This window comes from Phyllopteryx taeniolatus, chromosome 11, assembly GCF_024500385.1.
Source record: "Phyllopteryx taeniolatus isolate TA_2022b chromosome 11, UOR_Ptae_1.2, whole genome shotgun sequence".
Taxonomy (NCBI): domain Eukaryota; kingdom Metazoa; phylum Chordata; class Actinopteri; order Syngnathiformes; family Syngnathidae; genus Phyllopteryx; species Phyllopteryx taeniolatus.
Window position 1 is genome coordinate 6,060,303 of NC_084512.1, and position 20,758 is coordinate 6,081,060.

At 43.5% G+C, this 20,758-nt stretch overlaps 1 protein-coding gene across 2 annotated transcripts in view; it reads left to right on the plus strand.

Annotated features, from left to right (window-relative positions):
- The first annotated feature begins 5,356 nt into the window (after positions 1-5,356).
- The window catches only part of LOC133486020 (cilia- and flagella-associated protein 46), an 89,315-nt gene continuing 73,913 nt past the window's right edge, over positions 5,357-20,758 (plus strand). The window contains exons 1-16 of one of the 2 annotated variants that reach the window (XM_061790590.1): positions 5,357-5,477; positions 5,851-5,907; positions 6,005-6,126; positions 6,369-6,500; positions 6,728-6,792; positions 7,903-8,067; positions 8,606-8,729; positions 10,005-10,099; positions 10,389-10,514; positions 12,988-13,087; positions 13,408-13,506; positions 15,014-15,204; positions 16,121-16,346; positions 16,963-17,080; positions 17,894-18,023; positions 20,256-20,380. In XM_061790590.1, coding sequence (XP_061646574.1) covers positions 5,859-5,907; positions 6,005-6,126; positions 6,369-6,500; positions 6,728-6,792; positions 7,903-8,067; positions 8,606-8,729; positions 10,005-10,099; positions 10,389-10,514; positions 12,988-13,087; positions 13,408-13,506; positions 15,014-15,204; positions 16,121-16,346; positions 16,963-17,080; positions 17,894-18,023; positions 20,256-20,380 — 1,867 coding nt within the window. In that variant the 5' untranslated portion in view covers positions 5,357-5,477; positions 5,851-5,858. Of the gene's footprint in view, positions 5,478-5,850; positions 5,908-6,004; positions 6,127-6,368; positions 6,501-6,727; positions 6,793-7,902; positions 8,068-8,605; positions 8,730-10,004; positions 10,100-10,388; positions 10,515-12,987; positions 13,088-13,407; positions 13,507-15,013; positions 15,205-16,120; positions 16,347-16,962; positions 17,081-17,893; positions 18,024-20,255; positions 20,381-20,758 lie in introns of those variants that run through there. The other variant, XM_061790589.1, reaches the window with a different exon arrangement.

The following is a 20,758-nucleotide window of genomic DNA, read 5'->3' on the forward strand; positions in this document are numbered from 1 at the left end:
ACATGTGACAACGACAATGAACCGACGAGAACTGAAAGAAACCAGGGAACTAAATACAAACAAATTGACGAGACAACGAGGAACACCTGGACAAGACGAGTGGCTAGAGAGAGCTGATTGGTCAACACAAAGTAGACGAGAACAGGTGGACACAACAACCTAATGAGCACACGACAAACATGGAACACAGGAAAACATTGAACAAAACTAAACACAACCCAAACCAAAACACAGACCATGACAGTACCCCCCCTCTAAAGGAACGGATCCCAGACGTTCCCCAAACAACAACCAAAAAGACATCAACCCAGGGTGGGCGGAAGGGGGCCTGGAGGAGGGTACAGAGTCCACCCCTCAGGTCAGTCTGGTGGCCATCCAGGCCACCCGAGGTGAGGTGCTTGGCTGAGCGGTTCAGGAGGTCGTCCAGGACGCCAAGCACCAGGGTCTTTACAGGGCCATTCAGGCGGACGGCCACGGTGCCGAACCCAATGGTAATGCAGGGGCCAGGCAATAGGGTCGGGTGGCGGCCGCTGGACGAGCGCCGCCGGAGCGTGGTCGGGCGGCGGCCGCTGGCCGAGCGCCGCCGGCGCGTGGTCGGGTGGCGGCCGCTGGACGAGCGCCGCGGGCGCGTGGTCGGGTGGCGGCCGCTGGACGAGCGCCGCCGGAACGTGGCCGGATGGCGGCCGCTGGACGAGCGCCGCCGGAACAAGGACGGGCGGCGGCCGCTGGACGAGCGGCGCCGGAGCGAGGACGGGTGGCGGCCGCTGGACGAGCGGCGCCGGAGCAAGGACGGGTGGCAGCCGCTGGACGAGCGCCGCCGGAGCAGGGTCAGGTGGCGGCCGCTGGACGAGCGCCGCCGGAGCAAGGACGGGTGGCGGCCGCTGGACGAGCGCCGCCGGAGCAAGGACGGGTGGCGGCCGCTGGACGAGCGGCGCCGGAGCAGGGTCGGGTGGCGGCCGCTGGACGAGCGGCGCCGGAGCAGGGTAGGGTGGCGGCCGCTGGACGAGCGGCGCCGAAGCAGGGTCGGGTGGCGGCCGCTGGACGAGCGCCGCCGGAGCAGGGTCGGGTGGCGGCCGCTGGACGAGCGCCGCCGGAGCAGGATCAGGTGGCGGCCGCTGGACGAGCGCCGCCGGAGCAAGGACGGGTGGCGGCCGCTGGACGAGCGCCGCCGGAGCAAGGACGGGTGGCGGCCGCTGGACGAGCGCCGCCGGAACATGGTCGGGTGGCGGCCGCTGGACGAGCGCCGCCGGAGCAAGGACGGGTGGCGGCCGCTGGACGAGCGCCGCCGGAACATGGTCGGGTGGCGGCCGCTGGACGAGCGCCGCCGGAGCAAGGACGGGTGGCGGCCGCTGGACGAGCGCCGCCGGAACATGGTCAGGTGGCGGCCGCTGTACGAGCGCCGCCGGAGCAAGGACGGGTGGCGGCCGCTGGACGAGCGCCGCCGGAACATGGACGGGTGGCGGCTTCTGGATGACCGCCGCCGGAACATGGTCGGGTGGCGGCCGCTGGACGAGCGCCGCCGGAGCAAGGACGGGTGGCGGCCGCTGGACGAGCGCCGCCGGAGCAAGGACGGGTGGCGGCCGCTGGACGAGTGCCGCCGGAACATGGTCAGGTGGCGGCCGCTGTACGAGCGCCGCCGGAGCAAGGACGGGTGGCGGCCGCTGGACGAGCGCCGCCGGAACATGGACGGGTGGCGGCTTCTGGATGACCGCCGCCGGAACATGGTCGGGTGGCGGCCGCTGGACGAGCGCCGCCGGAGCAAGGACGGGTGGCGGCCGCTGGACGAGCGCCGCCGGAGCAAGGATGGGTGGCGGCCGCTGGACGAGCGCCGCCGGTGCGGGAGCCTGGCGCAGCTGCCGAGGAGCCGGAACGGGAGCTGCAGTCGCTTCCTCAGCCTGCCGCCATTCAGGTGTGGGAGTAGAGGGTACGGGAGTGGAAGAGTGCACAAGGTCTCGGGAAGGTGAACTAGGAAAAATGGCTGGTACTGAACATGGCTTGGGGGCAGGTTTGACTAGACGTGACTTAATTGGAGCCGTGGAACAACGTGTGGGAACAGGTGAAAAATCAAGTGATTTGTGAACAGGGGGGAAAAAACGAGGGGGCAAAATTTGACCTTTACTTGGGCGCCTCCGTTGGCCACCACGCGGCGGTCCCGGGTAGATGGCCAAACGGGTGCCCAAGAAAAGGTCAGAGGGAAAGGATTTGGACTCACTGGGGTTGGAAACGTGGAAACGTGACAAAAACTGACGAGGACGGGATAAACTAGGGAAGGAACCAGAAAAATCTAAATCTGTGTCAGAGTCAGAATCCGACAGGAGGTTAACTAAATCAGGGCCATCTTCACAATCAGAAAAATCTGAATCTAAAGAAACATGTGGATGTACAATAGTAGGGCATGGTGAATAACTAGGACAAGTGGGGGGACCCGAGGAAAAGGACAGAAAAGACTGAATGATAGGGCTTACTGGAGGAGGGTAGGTATGGATGGCAGGCTGAGGACGGTGGGAGGCAGTTTGGTGGCGTCCAGGGTGACGCCATGTTCTTCCCGCTGGGTCCTGTTCTGGTCGGTTCATTCTGTCATGAACATGGTTAGGGCGACGGCGAGGAACGCAAGGCAAGAACATGGTGGACCCAATTGCAGGGAAGAAGGGAGGCAAGGCAGGAGTGCGGGAATCTCAAAATAATAATATTTAATCACAATGATAAAACAACAGGCGACTATGACAAAAACAACTGGCGACTATGACAAAAACAACAGGCGACTATGACAAAAACAACTGGCGACTATGACATGGCAAGACATGTGACAACGACAATGAACCGACGAGAACTGAAAGAAACCAGGGAACTAAATACAAACAAATTGACGAGACAACGAGGAACACCTGGACAAGACGAGTGGCTAGAGAGAGCTGATTGGTCAACACAAAGTAGACGAGAACAGGTGGACACAACAACCTAATGAGCACACGACAAACATGGAACACAGGAAAACATTGAACAAAACTAAACACAACCCAAACCAAAACACAGACCATGACAATCCCCCTCCTTCAGCCACACCAGGTAATAGGCATTTCGCAGATCTAATTTTGTGAACACCTTTGCAGACTGTAAAGGGGCAAACGCCGAGTCCAACAGCAGGAGAGGATACTTATTTTTTATCATGATGTCGTTAAGACCCCGGAAATCGACACAGGGTCGCAGGGTCCCGTCCTTTTTATCGATAAAAAAAAATCCGCCGCCCACTGGCGACGATGAGGGACGAATCAACCCAGCAGCTAGCGAAGTGGAAATATAATTCTTTAATGCCTCTTGCTCAGGCTTGGAAATCTGATACAGCCTCGCACATGGTAGTGGAGCCTCGGGAATCAACTCTACGGAACAGTCGTATGGACGATGCGGAGGCAAAGACTGGGCGCGATCCTTGCTGAACACTAGTTGCAAATCATGGTACTCAGCCGGTACTTTAGCCAAATCGATGTGCTCGTCTTGAACACGGGGGTTGGGGGGGGTGGTAGTCAACATGGCAGACTGCAGACAATGAGAATGACAAAATAGGCTCCAATTCACAATCTGTAGTTGATCCCAATTAATATCTGGATTATGAAGTTTTAACCACGTTAATCCCACCACAACTGGAGCAGATTGACAGGGCATTACAAAAAAAATCGCCGCGATTCGATGTGGTTACCCGAGAGCTTTAAACACAGTGGAGCCGTAATGTGTGTTGTAACCGCCAGGAGACGCCCATCCAAATCAAGAACTTTTCTCAGTTTGCTAAATCTGTAAAGTGGACAATTTAGAGTCTCTATCACACAGGAGTCCACAAAACACTCATCAGCTCCGGAGTCAATTAACGCGGAAACCTTCACACTGCCGCCAAATCCGGATACTTCGCCTGGCAATTGTAGTCTCTTGTTCGATCCAGTTCTCAATTCACCGGGTACCAAGTCTTCATCAAAATACTCACACGATGAGACGTTCTTTCCGGAGGCAGAAGGTGCTGTCACCACCACCTGGCCGCTCTGCTTGGAACGCGTAGCGTCACTTCCCCGTGAAGGTCTCGCCATGCAGGTGGATACCTTGTGTCCTGGTCGGCCGCAGTACAGACACGCCCCCGCTCTCATGAGTCTCCGACGTTCCGTCTCCGCCAGTCGCCCCCCCCGCCGAGTTGCATCGGCTCCTCCACGGCCTAAATTGACCGCAGCCGCCGAGCTCCCCAGCATAACGAGGTGGATTTGGGAGACTAGCTTCCCTGGCGGGTGGCACCGCGGCCACCGTGTTGGTGGCGGGTGCTCTTGCCAGAACCGGAGGTAATCCAAGTGCACACACCTGATCAACCCGAGAACTCAGTGTACTAAGATGGGTCGTTAACGCCGTAATTGCCTCCCTGAGCTCGTGTAACGATGTCTCGTGTCTACCTACCAAATGTCCCTGACTTGCCGACGCGTGGCGAAAAGAGTCGGAGTTTGTGGGATCCATTTCTGGTCGGAATATTCCGACCAGAAATCACGATCGGCAATGCCGTAAGGGCAGATCCCACAAAATAGACTCCAGGTCAGAGGTCCGAACAATTTTAATTAAATGGCAGAGCATGTGATGGCGAGACATACGAAACTAAAAGGAACTCACAACCAGAGAGAATCAAAAACAGACAACGCAGGGAGACACGACAAACGGTCCGTGTGGTATAATCGTATTGAGCCTAAATTTGGACAGCGGTCAGAACGGCGGCAAACACGGGGCAAAAACGAGTGAATATTCCGACGCCCACACACTGTCACGGTGCCCCCTAAAATGGCTGATGATTACAATGCATGACAGGTACGTCACCGATGTCCACGCCCACCCAGACACTGCAACACAAAGAAAAACAACTTGAAACACAGGGCCATGACATCATCTAATGAGCTAAATTCAATGTATACACCAGACCAATTATTATGATTTTTTTTCTAAAAACCTACAGACTCCCTACTTCTACCTTTTCATTTGGCACATTAAATGGCCTATTTTACAGCATAAGCCAGTAAACACTTCCCAATAAAATTGCCTTTAGCAACATAATACTGTCGCGTATAAACATACTTCTTTCAAACAAGTCATCCAGCTGGAATTGCAAAGTAAATCAGGGGACAGAAGGATAGTTTTTAATTTCTTTTTTCTTCTAATTATTATATTCAATATAATTTTTAAAACCTTTTACAGAACTGGACACATCTCTACATATCCCACTATAGAATACCATTACTAATTTGTCTCCCACACACACAGCTATACAGACGGAGCTCAGGAGTAAGAAAGCGATTGAGATATGTGAGACAGTTTTGTCTTTCTTTACTTTCCGTAGGACAGACTCTGTTGCTCAGCAACACACCCAAACTTTAAGCGACACTAAAATCAGCACAGCGTTGATCGACACAAAATTGAGGGGCGGGGGGGAAATAAAAAAAACATCTCGTATACGATTTAAAGTAAATACACTTTCCTACTTAAATTCTGCCACACAGGTATTTAAATTTTTTTACGTTTGACGAACTAACTAGTTATCCGCATTGTTTACGTTTTAATTAGCTTACTACTAGCGCCAAGAATTGTATTCTTACAATAACATTCTTCACTATAATCGAATTTTGATGTTTTTAGAAATGTAAGAATAAGAGCTGAATCAGCATAATCAGATTAGGAAGTGACGCTCGCTGGCGTCTTTCAAGTCAATATTCAAGCATTATACTTACTGTACTTTTGTTTAGCGACATGAAAGTCACCTATGATTGTTGAGAGAATAGAGAAAATACTTGAAAATCGGTTTTTGGTCTGCTGTTACATTGCATGCTCTGCAAACAGACACAAATATGGACCTGGATGTCATCCAGTATTTGGCCAAGGCCAGGAAGAAACAAGGTTTGTGTTCCTGCCAGCTCACTTACGGTTAAAATGCATTATGGAAGGTGTAGTGCACTGTTTTATTTTATTTTGTTATTCTTATTATATTTTGTAGACTCGGCAGCTTTGCAGTCAGCCTTCAATGAATTGGAAGAGATGACAGAAGCTGAAGTCTCAGGAGGAACACTTAGTGTTGACCAACATATGTATGTCTCCTGTGCAGAAGTTGCTCTGGAGGTAGGCGACAAGGGTTGTGTCTTGTATAACAAAATTGAAGGTATTTTAATGCCAATGCTAACTTTAAGTTTAGTTTTGTGCTAATACTGTACGTAGACCTGCAACAGTGCAGCCATTCAGACGGAGACTTTAAATTTCAGGTGGATGCTGATTAGCGAACGTAGGTGTACATGACTGTGTGCCATTCAAATGACAACTGATAAACATATTGAATTGATCATATTGTTGTGGTTGTGTTTTAGCTGGGTTGTTTAGAGATAACTGCGGCCTGTCTGAAGAAGTTCTTTGATGGCAATCCTCCAGCTGATCAATATCTGTGTCGAGCCTTCCTATGTCAGAGCCAGCTGAAGTGTCCCCCGCCCACAGGGAGCATGGTGAGTACGGTAAATTAGGGACCACTTCTTGGTCAAGTTGCTTCTTTTAGTTACACTAGACTAGCGATACAATCCTTTATATTTACAGTTAAATGCAAGTGGTTGTCTTAGCTGTCGAAGCAACCAAACAATGGCATTTAATGAAATTTCTGTTGGCTCATTATACTGTATGTTTGAAGTGAAGAGTTCTCACTGCTCCATGGATTGTTATTTTCATTTTATTTCAGGGAGACTTTAAAGAGAATGTGCAGTATTTTCTTAAAGCCATTGACATTTCAAAGCGAGAGAAAAGGTAAGTAACCCTTCACAAAAAATAATTCTTGCCTTATACAGGTCATCACATGTTAACCCAGATGCATGTACAACCATCCATTTCCTACACCGCTTATTCTCACTAGGGTCGCGGGTGTGGTGGAGCCTATTCCAGTTAACTGCGGGCAGGAGGCGGGGTGCACCTTGAACCGGTCGCCAGCCGATCGCAGGGCATATACAATCAAACAACCATTCGCACTCCCATTTATACCTACGGACAATTTTAGAGCGTTCAATCAACTTACCGTACATGTTTTTGCGATGTGGGAGGAAACCGGAGTACCCAGAGAAAACCTACACAGGCACGGGGAGAACATGCAAACTCCACACAGGCGAGGCCGAATTTGAACCCTGGTCCTCAGAACTGTGAGGCAGATGTGCTAACCAGTTGTTCACTGTGCCGCCTATGCATGAATAGTAAGACAGAATAAAATGGCCTACCATGTGTAGGAAGTGTACAATGCAGTGATTGTGTGTTTGTAGTTAAGTCTAATTTTCCACAACATGAATGTTTTAGTGGCCAACAATGAATAATTTAATAATATATATACTTACTTACCATGACCTCTTATTCACATTTGGCTCATCTGTAGTGTGTTGGTTCAATTCAAACAACTTTTTAGGGGTCTTTTTAATATGGAGTTAAATTCATTCCCTGGTGTTTCTGTGTAAGATGTTTGGACATCAGCAGTGCTTCTCCACTAAGAAATGCAGAAAGTGTCAAGAAAAGGGTCAAATGAGCAAACCCCCAATTAGCACCTAGGGGAATATTTATGTTAAACCCAGCCCAGACAAGTACACAACATACTCTCTGGTGGATGAATTAGAAGCACTTAAAGTAAATTTAGAATAAACGCATACATTTAGTTTTTACACATCAAATTATTTCTCGACTGTGGCTCATTAGACAAATAGTTTAAATTTCACTCTTTTGCATTTCACAGTACTTGCAAGGGCTTTCCGCCTTAACACTAATCCTGATCAGAATTGTACCAAGATTGCATCTGAATGTATTTATATCCTGTATATATTCATATATAGTAATAATTGTCCTTTTTCCTTTGTTTCGCTTGTGTCTTGTTTCTGTCAGATCGCACTACATTGTGTTCAATGCCTCAGTGATATACCTCCAGATGGTGCGCCCTCTCCTGCAGCCAGGGCGGTGCTGCCACCTCATATCCTCCCTCAGGCAGGTGGTCAAAAGTCTGGAATTGGTGGCAGACAAAGACCACAGCTGGAGGGCTGAACTCATGATGCAAGTGGCACCCCTTTGCACTCTTATGCTCATTCTGCCTTCATAGGGATGGTGTACAGAGCTAATTAAGCAGCATCTCATGTGATGCAACAGCTTTGTGGCTCCCCAATTAATTGGCTTGCTTCTCATCTAATAGAGGGAGGAAGTGTGCTGATGTAAGCTCTCTAATGTTCATGAAAACACCTCAGGTTCCAATGCTAGCTCTGTTTTTGGTATCCAGATACAACGTACAATGTGTGTCCAGTGTAATGTGAGTGAGTTTTAATTGGATTCCCAGTTTGTGACAGGATAGACACAATGTATGACATTTTTCTATCTCACTACACAGTCAGTTACAGTATACTGAATGTCATATTCATCTTAAATAAATGATGCAGAATCACAATTCGGCTACACTGTCAACAGAAAACTGACACAGGATGACAAATCACTTGTTTATTGTAATTTGGTAATCAACATTGGATACACTGTGTTTTGGACTTAGAAATATTGTGCAAAACTTTTATAATCATTTCCTTTGCTGTCTGTTTCTGTTCAGGCACCTTATTGACTCTCTTTTGGATGCTGGGAAAACTGATGATGCTGCAAGTTATGCCAGAGTTACAGAGGAATTCATCAAAAAACACTGCCCACATCTTTATTCAAACGTTTTTCGTTTACAGGTATACAATTCAATGTCTTTACAAGAAAAATGTAAAACTAATAACAGTATGGAATATTGTTAATATAAAAATAGAAGAAGAAGCGGAACGAAAGATGAATGAATAAGAATCGAATATAAAAATGATTTGTTAGACATTGTAAGAAAAATATATTTAAACTTGATTAACTATCCATGGCGGCACGGTGGCCGACTGGTTAGAGCGTCAGCCTCACAGTTCTGAGGTTCGGGGTTCAATCCCCGTCCCCGCCTGTGTGGAGTTTGCATGTTCTCCCCGTGCCTGCGTGGGTTTTCTCCGGGCACTCCGGTTTCCTCCCACATCCCAAAAACATGCATTAATTGGAGACTCTAAATTGCCCGTAGGCATGACTGTGAGTGTAAATGGTTGTTTGTTTCTATGTGCCCTGCGATTGGCTGGCAACCAGTTCAGGGTGTACCCCGCCTCCTGCCCGATGACAGCTGGGATAGGCTCCAGCACGCCTGCGACGGGGTACACCCTGAACTGGTCGCCACTCAATCGCAGGGCACATATAAACAAACAAGCATTCTCTCTCACATGCACACCTACTGGCAATTTAGAGTCTTCAATCAACCTACCACACATGTTTTTGGGATGTGGGAGGAAACCGGAGTGCCCGGAGATAACCCACGCAGGCACGGGGAGAGCAAACATATGCAAAACAAGATTTTCCTTCCTTAGTATTACAATAGATTGCACCATATTCACCTGTTTTGTTTTAGTGGCCACTCAATGCCTTATCATTTTGAACAGGAATCCACAATATTAAACTGACTTCACCTTTTTTATTCTCCAATCAAGCATAACATTGTACCACTAAAACTATTTCCTCCATTCAGGAATGCAGCAACTGTATAATGTGCCACCTTAATCGATAGATGCTATTGCGCTTAACTGTTCTTTGCAATTTGTTTTCCTTGTAAAATGGCCAGTTAGAAAATTCAAGGATCCATACATTTTCTGTACCTCGTATCCTCACTAAATAATTATAATTCAGTGTTAAATATATAATTTCTGTTACAAAAGCTCCTTCAGACTAGAATGTATATTAAAAAAAACACTATTTTGATATTACCATTGCTGTGACATAAGGGGAGGTGAGTGTAGATGACACACGTGTACGCACGCACACATGCACATACACACACTGCCTATATCAGGCAAGAATGAAGCGACTTTTTACGTTGCAATGTAATTTCAAGTGCAGTATACCTTTAGAAAACAGCAACAATTCTAACCACAGCCCTCTTGCTTTAGGTCTGGCATAACCTGTCAAAAAGGGAGGTCCTCCTTAAAAAAAGCCGTCAGTCTACTGCCTTAACTGTCATTTACAAAATGCTTCAATTTAAAAGGTAAGGAATGCATTTCTTGTGAGTTTCTTTTTCTCTGCATGTGTTTTGGAAAGTGAACTTTGCCAGTCAAAATATTGACTTCACATTATGCTTATTTGACTGATGAGATGAGATCCAAGTTTACAATATTTACCAATTATGATCTTGATGTGTTACCTTATTATGATTTGTGCAGTGCAGTCTATCACCAATAAACAATTTAACTCGCAGTTTATTTCTTTAAAAACAAAGCAAGTGTACCACACACTGCATAGATTTATTTACTCAAATACTCTTGCAATGTTTTTAGGGGGTTGGGAGAAATAAATGAGGATGAACTTGCGAAAAAGGATTTCAATGAGCTTGAGGAGATTTTTAGTCTCCTTGGAGATTCCACAAAAGCTTCTCTTCGGACACCTATCCCACCATCTAACAGGTATGTAACCTTATGTCACCTGATAAAATCCCTTTTATACACGTGTACTTCTGGGTGAAAATTGAGGTCTAAGTGGTACTATTCTGACTAGTCTCACGTGTGTGTGTGTGTGTGTGTGTGTGTGTATATGCTGCGTTTCCCCCCTGGCTCAAACAAACACTTTTTCTGTGATGTATTTACGTACGTTGTATCTTATTATTAGTTCGTGTTTTCTATTTCTTAAATCCTATTTTGACGAAACAAAAAATGCACAGATCCTGTTTTATCTTAAATGAAAGAATACATAATAACAAAGGTTCATTGTGTGCCCAGGTAAATGTGGCCCTGTTACATTTCCAGTAACCATTTCACAGCCAGAGTCCAACTATTTCAGCCTTCTGTTTTTCATTTGATAAAATGTTGTCATGCATTCCTTGTACTCCAGTGCCTCCTGGTCTGGCCCATTGATGACCGCTTTGCAGCAGATAAAAAAAAAATAATTGGAAAAATACTATTTTATTTTACGCTGAAAAGCAGAAGTGGGTAATACGCTACATTTACTCCGTTAAATTTACTTGAATTCATTTTGGATGAGGCGGCACGGTGGACAACTGGTTAGCACATCTGCCTCACAGTTCTGAGCGTGTTCTCCCCGTGCCTGCGTGGGTTTTCTCCGGGTACTGCGGTTTCCTCCCACATCCCAAAAACATGTGGTAGGTTGATTGAAGACTCTAAATTGCCCATAGGTGTGAATGGTTCTTCATTTATATGTGCCCTGCGATTGGCTGGCGACCAGTTCAGGGTGTACCCCGCCTCTCGCCTGAAGATAGCTGGGATAGGCTCCAGCAGAGCCCGCGACCCTCGTGAGGATATGCTGGACAGAAAATTGATGGATGGAAATTTTAGATATATTGTTTTTGTCAGCGTAGTCATAATGCAACATACTTTTTACTTGCATATACTGTATGTGTTAAGAAGACACTACTTTTACTCTGCTACTTTATGACGTACATTTATTTGTAGCAGTCCATTATTGATTCTGCGATCTATTTGTTCTGGTGTTTTCACTGCAGACCAATCCTTTTAGCTGATTTGACCTTAAGTCATGTTGTTTGATAGTTTTAATTTATTTGTTCTTAGTTAGTGATATTGTTGGTCAATTTTTGAATTTGCACATATCTTGTTTTATATTTTTGTCTCTTCAAGGTGTTTCAAAAGTCGTCTCATGTTTTTTTTGCTATTTGTTGAAAATTTAATTGAAATCTAATGTGGAAGAATTTCACAGGTTAAAACCTATTACCTGAGAATATTTGTGGTACCATATTTGATTTGAAATGTTCATCAATACGTCAGTGGTATACCTTGAAGTGTCCCAACTTTTTTGTAGCAATCAAGACTCCATTTCATGCATGCCTGACCTATATCTGACAATTTTTATTTTGTTGATTTTTACCCACTTTATTTTATGTAGTTTTTTATCTCATTGTCTTTTATTGTTATTATCCATAATCTGTATTTTTGCTGTGTTTTATTGCATTGTACAGCACTTTGGGAACCTTGTGTTGTTTAAATTGTGCTATATAAAAAAAGTGGATTGGATTGGACTATTTCGGGAGTCACTGAAGCAGATGCATTTCTGATGCGTTGGGAGATCCTTAGGCCTTGTTCCGTAGACTTTCAACTTGATCTAACCCCACAAGATCACATGTTGTGAGATCAGGTGAATGGTGAGAACACTTCTGGCACTGCAGGATTTGAGTCCCTGGCGGCGTAGTGTGTTACTGATGGTAACACTTTGTTACTTTGGTCCCAGATCTCTACAGGTCATTCACTAGGTCACCCACATGTGGTTCTGGGATTTTTGCTGACCGTTCTAGTGATCATTTTAACCCCACGGGGTAAGATCTTGTCTGGAGCCACAGGTCGAGGGAGATTATCAGTGGTTTTGTATGTTTTAAATTTCTAATAATTGCTCCCACAGTTGATTTCTTCACACCAAGATCCTTACCTATTGCAGATTCAGTCTTGCCAGCCTGGTGCAAGTCTACAATTTTGTTTCTGGTGTCCTTTGGCAGCTGTTTGGTCTCGGCCATAGTGGAGTTTAGAGTGTGACTGTTTTTAGGTTGTGGACAGGTGTCTTTTATACTGATAAATTCAAACAGCTGCCATTAATACAGGTAACGAGTGGAGGACAATAGGAGCCTCTTAAAGAAGAAGTTACAGGTCTGTGAGAGTCAGAAATCTTGCTTGTTTATAGGTGACCAAATACTTATTTTCCACTATAATTTGCTAATAAGTTCTTTAAAAATCAGAAAATTTGATTTTTCTGGATGTTTTTTTTCTTATTCTCTCATTTTGTCTCTCATAGGTGAGTTATACCTATGATAAAAATTACAGGCCTCTCTCATCTTTTTAAGTAGGAGAACGTGCACAATTGGTGACTGACTAAATACTTTTTTTGCCCCACTGTGTTATATTCTGTCTTGGATTGCAGAGTGTCCTTCCTCCTGGAGCTGGCTTTGCTGGCCTTGCAAGGGAAGAATCACAAAGTGGCTGCAAAATGCTTAAAAAAGCTAAAGTCAGCAGGGGAGACTGTGAGTGCTGAATATTGTCCTAAAATTTTAATGCAGCAGCAATACTCCATATTATACATAACAGCCAGGCATTGAAAAACACATTTATACGTACACTGTTCTAATTTTCCTATTCTTAGCAAAATTTTAATGGTGTATTTGTTCTGAAGTCTTTTGATGGGCGGGTGATGACAAAAAAAAGTTAAACGATGCCACAAATAGCCTTCCCATACTTCATGTATAAATAGCAAGTTGGGTTTAAAATACTGTATAAAATTTTTTTTTTCTTATTTCATCAAACACTGACAAACACTGACTCTTAAATTGTTCTTTCCTTTTAGAGTATCGGTGAACAAATAATAATGGAGTGTGTCAACTGTGAAATAAACCTCCGGAAGAAAGAGACCAAGACGAATGACTATTCCAAATCCAGTGTGGAGGTGCTCAATCATCAAACACATCTCAGAACATATTATTAACCAAGCACTAACTTTAGTAGTTTGATCAGCAATTCAAAGTGAATAGTTTCACTCTCTTTTTACAAAAAAAATACTAAACAAAAAATTAGAAAAATAGAACATTTTAAAAAATTAAAAAAAAATACTTAAATTGATCTTTGTACTTTAAGTAAATTCTGAAATTGTTGTTCAAATTGAGTTTTGTTTGTTGTTACTGTTTTAGCGTGCAGCGGGTATTCAATAAATCTTAATCTGTTGTAAAATCACAAAAGGAACCGCCAGCAGTACCTCCTGAGACCACTAGTCAGATAAAGTAAAACTAAGTGTTGCCATTACCTAGTATACAAGCTTTATCGTTAAACGGGGCACCATGTTGCTTTTGTTTATTATCACCAGGTCCTAGCAACAACAAAACCTCAATATATTTCTGAAGGGTTGCTACACTAAGGAAATTTGGGCTTTTCTCTGACGTTAGAGGCTCTAATCTTTGATTCTAGAAAGACAAAGAGCACAGTCCATGTATTCTTTTAAGAGAAAATGGAGGAAAATCTATATTCTATTCTAAAGAAAGGTGAGGCAAATGGCAAAGGACGACAATGTGAACTGCCTAAGGTGAACCACTACTAACTACTTTCATGGGCCAAGGGTGAGATTCGCGAGATTTTCCCACTCGTAATTTTAATCCCAATATGTGATGCACTAATTTGTACTTAATTTGGTATATAGCAAAGTTTTACTCATAGCGCCGGCACTGATTGGAAAGAAGAAAAAAAGTTCAGCTTTGCCAAAAATTATGAGTTTATTATGGGCGTGAAAGTTTCTTTGTGTGCTAATTTTCTTGAAAAACAAATTGGGCTGACTAACCTTTTTTCTCGTATTTCACACTTGGCTCATAATTTTTACCAAGTCTTGAGGTATAGAAAATAGCTTTTTCCTGAATTGTTGTTCATTTGAATCTAGACATGATTTACTGTGTAATTTTAAGCTTATCATCTGCATCGCCACCCTAATAATAATCTTTCGTATATTTGTTCATAAAAGAGGGAAGGAATGCCAGGGAACAAGTAGCACAGCTTAACAGACAGGGTTCTCTTGTTGTTGATAACAGAACCTTCAAAAGGGACGAATTCTCTTTGATCCACCAGTTTGTGGCTTTGCAGATCTGACTTATCAAGCTATTGCTAATTAAGTTAGTCCAGACCTTCTGGCTTTTGGTCGTTGTATTCAGTGGGGGTCTTTCGTGACTGTATTACTGACGGCGGATTGGACAGCCTTTTGTCCTTCGGTTTGGAGTTCTGTCTTTTTGGAGTCGGTGATATTTGTTACACGAGCTCCATTACCTTTGCAAAAATGCTTATTTAGCACTAGATTCTACTGAGATCATATCCCTTTTTATTTTTTTTTATTTAATTAAATTTTTTTATAGCACACTCTGTGATGGAAGGGTTGTCTCTTGTAATTGCTTCAGAAGATTTTGCTTTTCCCCTAGGCCCGTCTAAAAGCAATAGCAAAGCTAAATCAGTGTCTGCAGGCTGCAGTCAGAGAAGGGGACCCTCAAGCCGTGCAGGCAGTGTGTGCGACCCAGTGGAGCTTCTGTCTTCCACTGTTGCAGCATAATCTCCGCAGACACGTTAAGACACCTCTGTCACGGGTGGCCCAAGCACTAGAGGACATGCAATGGTAACCAATTTAATTGATTTTATTCATAGATACAATAAAAACATGTTTAAGGCTTCACCTTTTGTTTGTTGTCCCATAATCTGTTTTGTTTTTGGTGATGATAACGGTATGATAAGAAGCTCCTTAATTTAGCCTGGTTACACAATGAAAATGTAATCACCCAATTTATGAAAAACACCTAACAGCATAAGCGGTATGGAAAATGGATGGATGTATACCTGGTATGTGCAAAAATTGTGCAAAATGGAAGAGAACACCACTCTCTCCCACCTTTCCTTACTCCAAACATACAACCAACAAACAATTTTTTTTTCCAGTAAGGAGTGGAGGAATTCCTATTCTGTCAAGACCAATGGCAGATGCTTGCCAAATGCTGTAAGCTAATTTTGCAGGCCTATTAGCACCCGCATTAGAACACTCAACGAACCACTTTCAAGTCGAGTTTACAAAATTAGAGCATTTAAATTTGAGGATAGATGGACAACACCCGCCACCCCAAAAAAAAAAACAAAAAAAACGCTAACATTACCACTAGCTGGCCACTCCAGGTCTGGATGTTGCTTAATTATAAAACAATGTCTCCAATTTGCAAGTGACTGTACTGCCTTCAGGATTTTCTTCAGTAAAATTTATTTAAGTAGGGATGTAAATACACATTATAAGATTAATTTTAAGGGTGTTATACATGAACAACCGACCGATCGATCGATCGATCAATCAATCAATCCTGGTTTTATTATATATATTTATTTAATCAAAGTATACCTTTATTTGATGGTTGTATTATAACAAAAGTATACCTTTACTTGATTCCACTTGATAGTTTTATTATAATGCAATGCAATGCAAGTATACTTTAACTTGTTTGTTTGTTAGTCCAGAATGATGGTATTCGTTATAATTTCATTTTTTCCAGCATGCTGTTCCCAGTTCGATGTCAGGTCCACGCAGAGCTTGCAGTGACTGAAGAGGAGGACGGACTCCTTGAGGCCTCGATGACTCACCTCCAGAAAGCCATGCTACTGGATAATGGCACACAAAAAGAAAGATTGTCGTCAGCTTTCCACCTCCTGCAGCTCAGAAGAAACCTTTATCAAACACCCTCTCGGACCGAGGATAAAGCTGCGATGCTTATGCAGCAGGTTTGCAGCACTTTGTGTCCCATATTTTAACATTTTAACAGTTCTGGATGTTAAACAAGGCAAAGGGTTTGAGGGAAAGGATACTGCTCACATTTATTAAGAAGGAATAGAAGAAAATATAATAAAATCGATTCAGTGCCCTTTACATGAGAGTGGAATCCATTATAGCTCCTATTTCAATTATAGCTACAGTTAAGGTCAGTAGTCAGGTTCACAGTAACGCTGCTCATGGGTTCAGTTAAATATAGTTCGGTGGTACTTGAACAGGTCTGGTTTTAAACTTTGACTACGCTTGTGTGGTTTCAAACCACGTTGATGTGTTTTGAAAGCACAAAATCACACAAAGGCTAATTTTGAGCATCCCAGTTTTTACAATACACCGAAAAAAAAAAAGATTTGATATATTCATAAATGTACCAAATTGAGGCCATATTGTTAATGAAGGATTTAATAAATGAATGTACTGAATATTGTAAACACTGGGCAGTATTTTAGGGTAATAGTATCTAGGAGGCCAAAATATATTGACCTTAACTGTACAGTATATGTAGTGATCATGTGGCCAAATACCTTTGTCTATATAGTGTACATAAGTAAAATGTACTTTTTCCTTCAGGTCAAGGATAGGCAGCCTCAACAGAATACAGATTGCCGTCCCTTACTGCTGACTGTGGGTCAAATATTGGCCCCCGCTGATTTCCAGATGGTGCTGAATGCAGACAACATCTCGAAAAGTACAAATTCCACTTCCTCACATTCAGTTTCCACTCACAGTAGTTGCATTGGTTTGCTCTCAACACATCTCACACATCTTTTTCTCAAAAGTTAAAAAAAAAACAAAAAAAAAACCTTTTCACTAGCATAATCGCACGCCCGGTATTCTGCATTGTCAAACTGGCACACGATCATCACATTCCTCTTTTATAGTGAGGAAATGGTTTGCCTCTCTGTAGAGCATTATATGCTATGATTAACATTGTTTCACATTTACTGTGGTATCGCTGCATTCAAAAGGATATTCCACTATGGGAGATTACTTTTAACGTAAAAGTAATTTAGTTAATAGCAACGATCATAGATAGAAAATAGAGTGAAGAATTAGCAATAGCCCACACATAGGCTATATACACTGTAGCATTTTGAAACACTGCATTCACCGACCTCTCTTCATAATCGATTTACTATCTCAAATGCCCCGAGTGCTGCTCAGACCATGGCATATCTAAATAAGATCTCAACACGAAACTTGAGTGTGTGTCTTTCACATCGCCTTTTAAATTCCTTTTGACATGACTGGAGCGTCCATGACACACATTTCTTCCTGCTGCAGTGTACAGTTTTGCTTTGCATAAATATGCATATTTAATCAATTTCAGATAAATTATAGTCAATCACTCAAGTCTAAGAAACTGTCAAAAAATAAATATAATATGAGGATAAGCGGAACGGAAGATGAATGAATTTTGTGCTTTCGTAACCTTTACAGAACCTTCCTAATGAATTATGAAATTGCAACTTCGCAACATAATTGACTTTTGTTTGACTAGTCACCAAAGCCAGTGTTGGATGTGGCCCAATAGCTCAGCTCTCTGCTGAGGCTCATAATTACTATGCAGCTGTACAGAAGTTGGATGGATACCTGGATCGGCAAGGAGAAAACGCTGACAACACAGAGAGGTATTTGTGTGTGTGAGGGGGCGGGTAGGGGAATCTTCTTCCCAATATAAAACTTTCATAGTACTACATGTAAAAACACTGACAACACAGAGAGGCGCGTGTGTCTTCTTTCCTGTATAATGATCATTTTATTTGTCAAGCTTCCCAGAATATTGTCTTTTTTAAGTGTTGATGTCTTTATTACCCACGGGACTACAAAATACCAATGCATCTTTGCACTATTGGTGCCGGTGGCATGATGGAATAGTGGTTAGCACATACCACTCACAGTTCCGAGTTAAGGGTTCAAATTTGGCCCATGTGGATACTCCACCCACATTCCCAAAACATGCATGTTAGGTTAATCGAAGAATTTAAATTGTCCTTAGGTATGGATGTGAGTGTGAATGGTTGTTTCTAAATGTGCCCTGCGATTGGCTGGCAGTGTTGGGAAGATTACTTTGGAAAAGTAGTTGGTTACAATTACAAGTTACCCTGCTATATCCTCTGGAGCGGATATCCTCTATTGCTACTCTTATGTTAAAACAACATTTTTCATCATCAGATCAGCCAGTGTCATATTTGTTGCACTGGTCTTTTGTATTTTTGAGTTGAGGTGATGCGGGTCGTGGCCCTGGGTGTGGTCCCAGCGGAACCGCGACACACACGTAACATCGGCGACAAGAGCTGATCCGCTAGTACATCTTGTATTAATTAGGAAACCGGCCTACAATTATCTAATTAGGTTACGGATGTTAATGTTAAATGTATTCAGCAACGGAGCGATGTTAATGCTTATGTCACAACGCAGAATTAACTAACTTCAAATTCAGAAATGGCCAATAAAAATGGAAAAATAATGGATTTAATATTTTATCCATTTGGGATTAGCCCTTGAAGTTGGTAATAGTGAAAAATGAAGTGAAACAGACAATGATTTTAGTAAATTCTTTTCCAGAATGAGAGTGCTTAAAGAGGAGGATGCTATTCATGTGGCACTACTTTAAGCAGTCATCAGGTGCAGGTGGAGATGGGCCTGGCTCAAGTTGAAGGCCAAAACAAAAAAGCAAATAAATTCGGCAAATTTAATTTTAATCTTAAATTTGTCCCATCAACATGTACTTGAGGGGTGTCAATAAATGTTTTTCTGCTTGAAGAAAATTGAAGAAAATTGTGTGGGCGACTGGTTAGAGCGTCTGCCCCACAGTTCTGAGGAGTTCAATCCCCGGCCCCGCCTGTGTGGAGTTTGCATGTTCTCCCCGTGCCTGCGTGGGTTTTCTCCGGGCACTCCGGTTTCCTCCCACATCCCAAAAACATGCATGGTAGGTTAATTGACAACTCTGAATTGCCCGTAGGTGTGAATGTGAGTGCGAATGGTTGCGAATTGGCTGGCGACCAGTTCAGGGTGTACCCCGCCTCCTGCCCGATGATAGCTAGGATAGGCTCCAGCACGCCCGCGACCCTAGTGAGGAGAAGCGGCTCTGAAAATGGATGGATGGATGGATTTTCTTGGATTTAATTGGAGACTCTAAATTGCCCGTAGGCATGACTGTGAGTGCGAATGGTTGTTTGTTCCTATGTGCCCTGCGATTGGCTGGCAACCAGTTCAGGGTGTACCCCGCCTCCTGCCCGATGACAGCTGGGATAGGCTCCAGCACGCCCGCGACCCTAGTGAGGAGAAGCGGCTCAGAAAATGGATGGATGGATGGATGGATTTCTCCCAGTAATGTAATGGATTACACATACATTAATTTTGTAATTAAATTTCGTACATGTAATTAATTACACCCTTAACACTGTTGGCTGGCAACCGGTTCTTCGTGTACGCTGCCTAACGTCCAAATTCAGATGGCATAGGCTCCAGCTCACCCGCAACCTCAATGAAGACAAGTGCAATAGAAAATGGATGGATGGATCTGTTAGTGCTTCCTTTGACTGTAAGGATCTGCAACCAACCTGCTTCTCATTATGATTGTTGAGTTCTGTCTATCAGCTCAGATCACTGTAGTAAAAAAAGTGGTAAGATGAGAAACGAGTGTTTTCACTTTATATCCACCAAACCATCGAAACACAAGTAATTTTACCTTAATTAACTGTACAATTGCTTTCTCAGAGTTTCTCCCATTTTATGTTAAACTGCACATCTGAACATTGCAAATGGAGAAAACCTGATTGACCTGTTAGCAGTACAAATAACCATATTTAATTATCTTCATAATCAACAATCTGAGTTGTTTATCTTCTCTCATCTAGGTTGAGGCTGTGGGCTACACTTGCCAAGACCGCAAGAAAACAGGAAGTCTGGGATGTGTGCAGAGTGGCTTGTCGATTCTGTTTACTCTATGATGAAGCGAGATCGAAGATGTCAAAGTGTCACAGTAAGATGCGCAATGAAAAGATTATCAAAGCGAGGAAAAATAGACCAGAGAACAAAACATATTTTCACTAAAGAGCAAAGCAATTGCATGTCTATTTTGCATTTAAATAAGATGTACACAATTACAGTGTAACTACTCAGTTATTGCTTCCATTAGTGAGCTCTGCCAAGGATATGTCTGCCTTGGATTGTCTGTTTGTGGGCAACTTCCACACGTCAACAGTTTTTCATTAATCGATCATTTTTTAATTTTTTTTAAATTTCTTTTTATTCATTTATTGCATTAATGAGACCATTATTTTTGGATGGCAACCCTCACATTAATGACATCCACCCATTTTCTGTACTGCTTATCCTCACTAGGGTAGCGGGCGTGCTG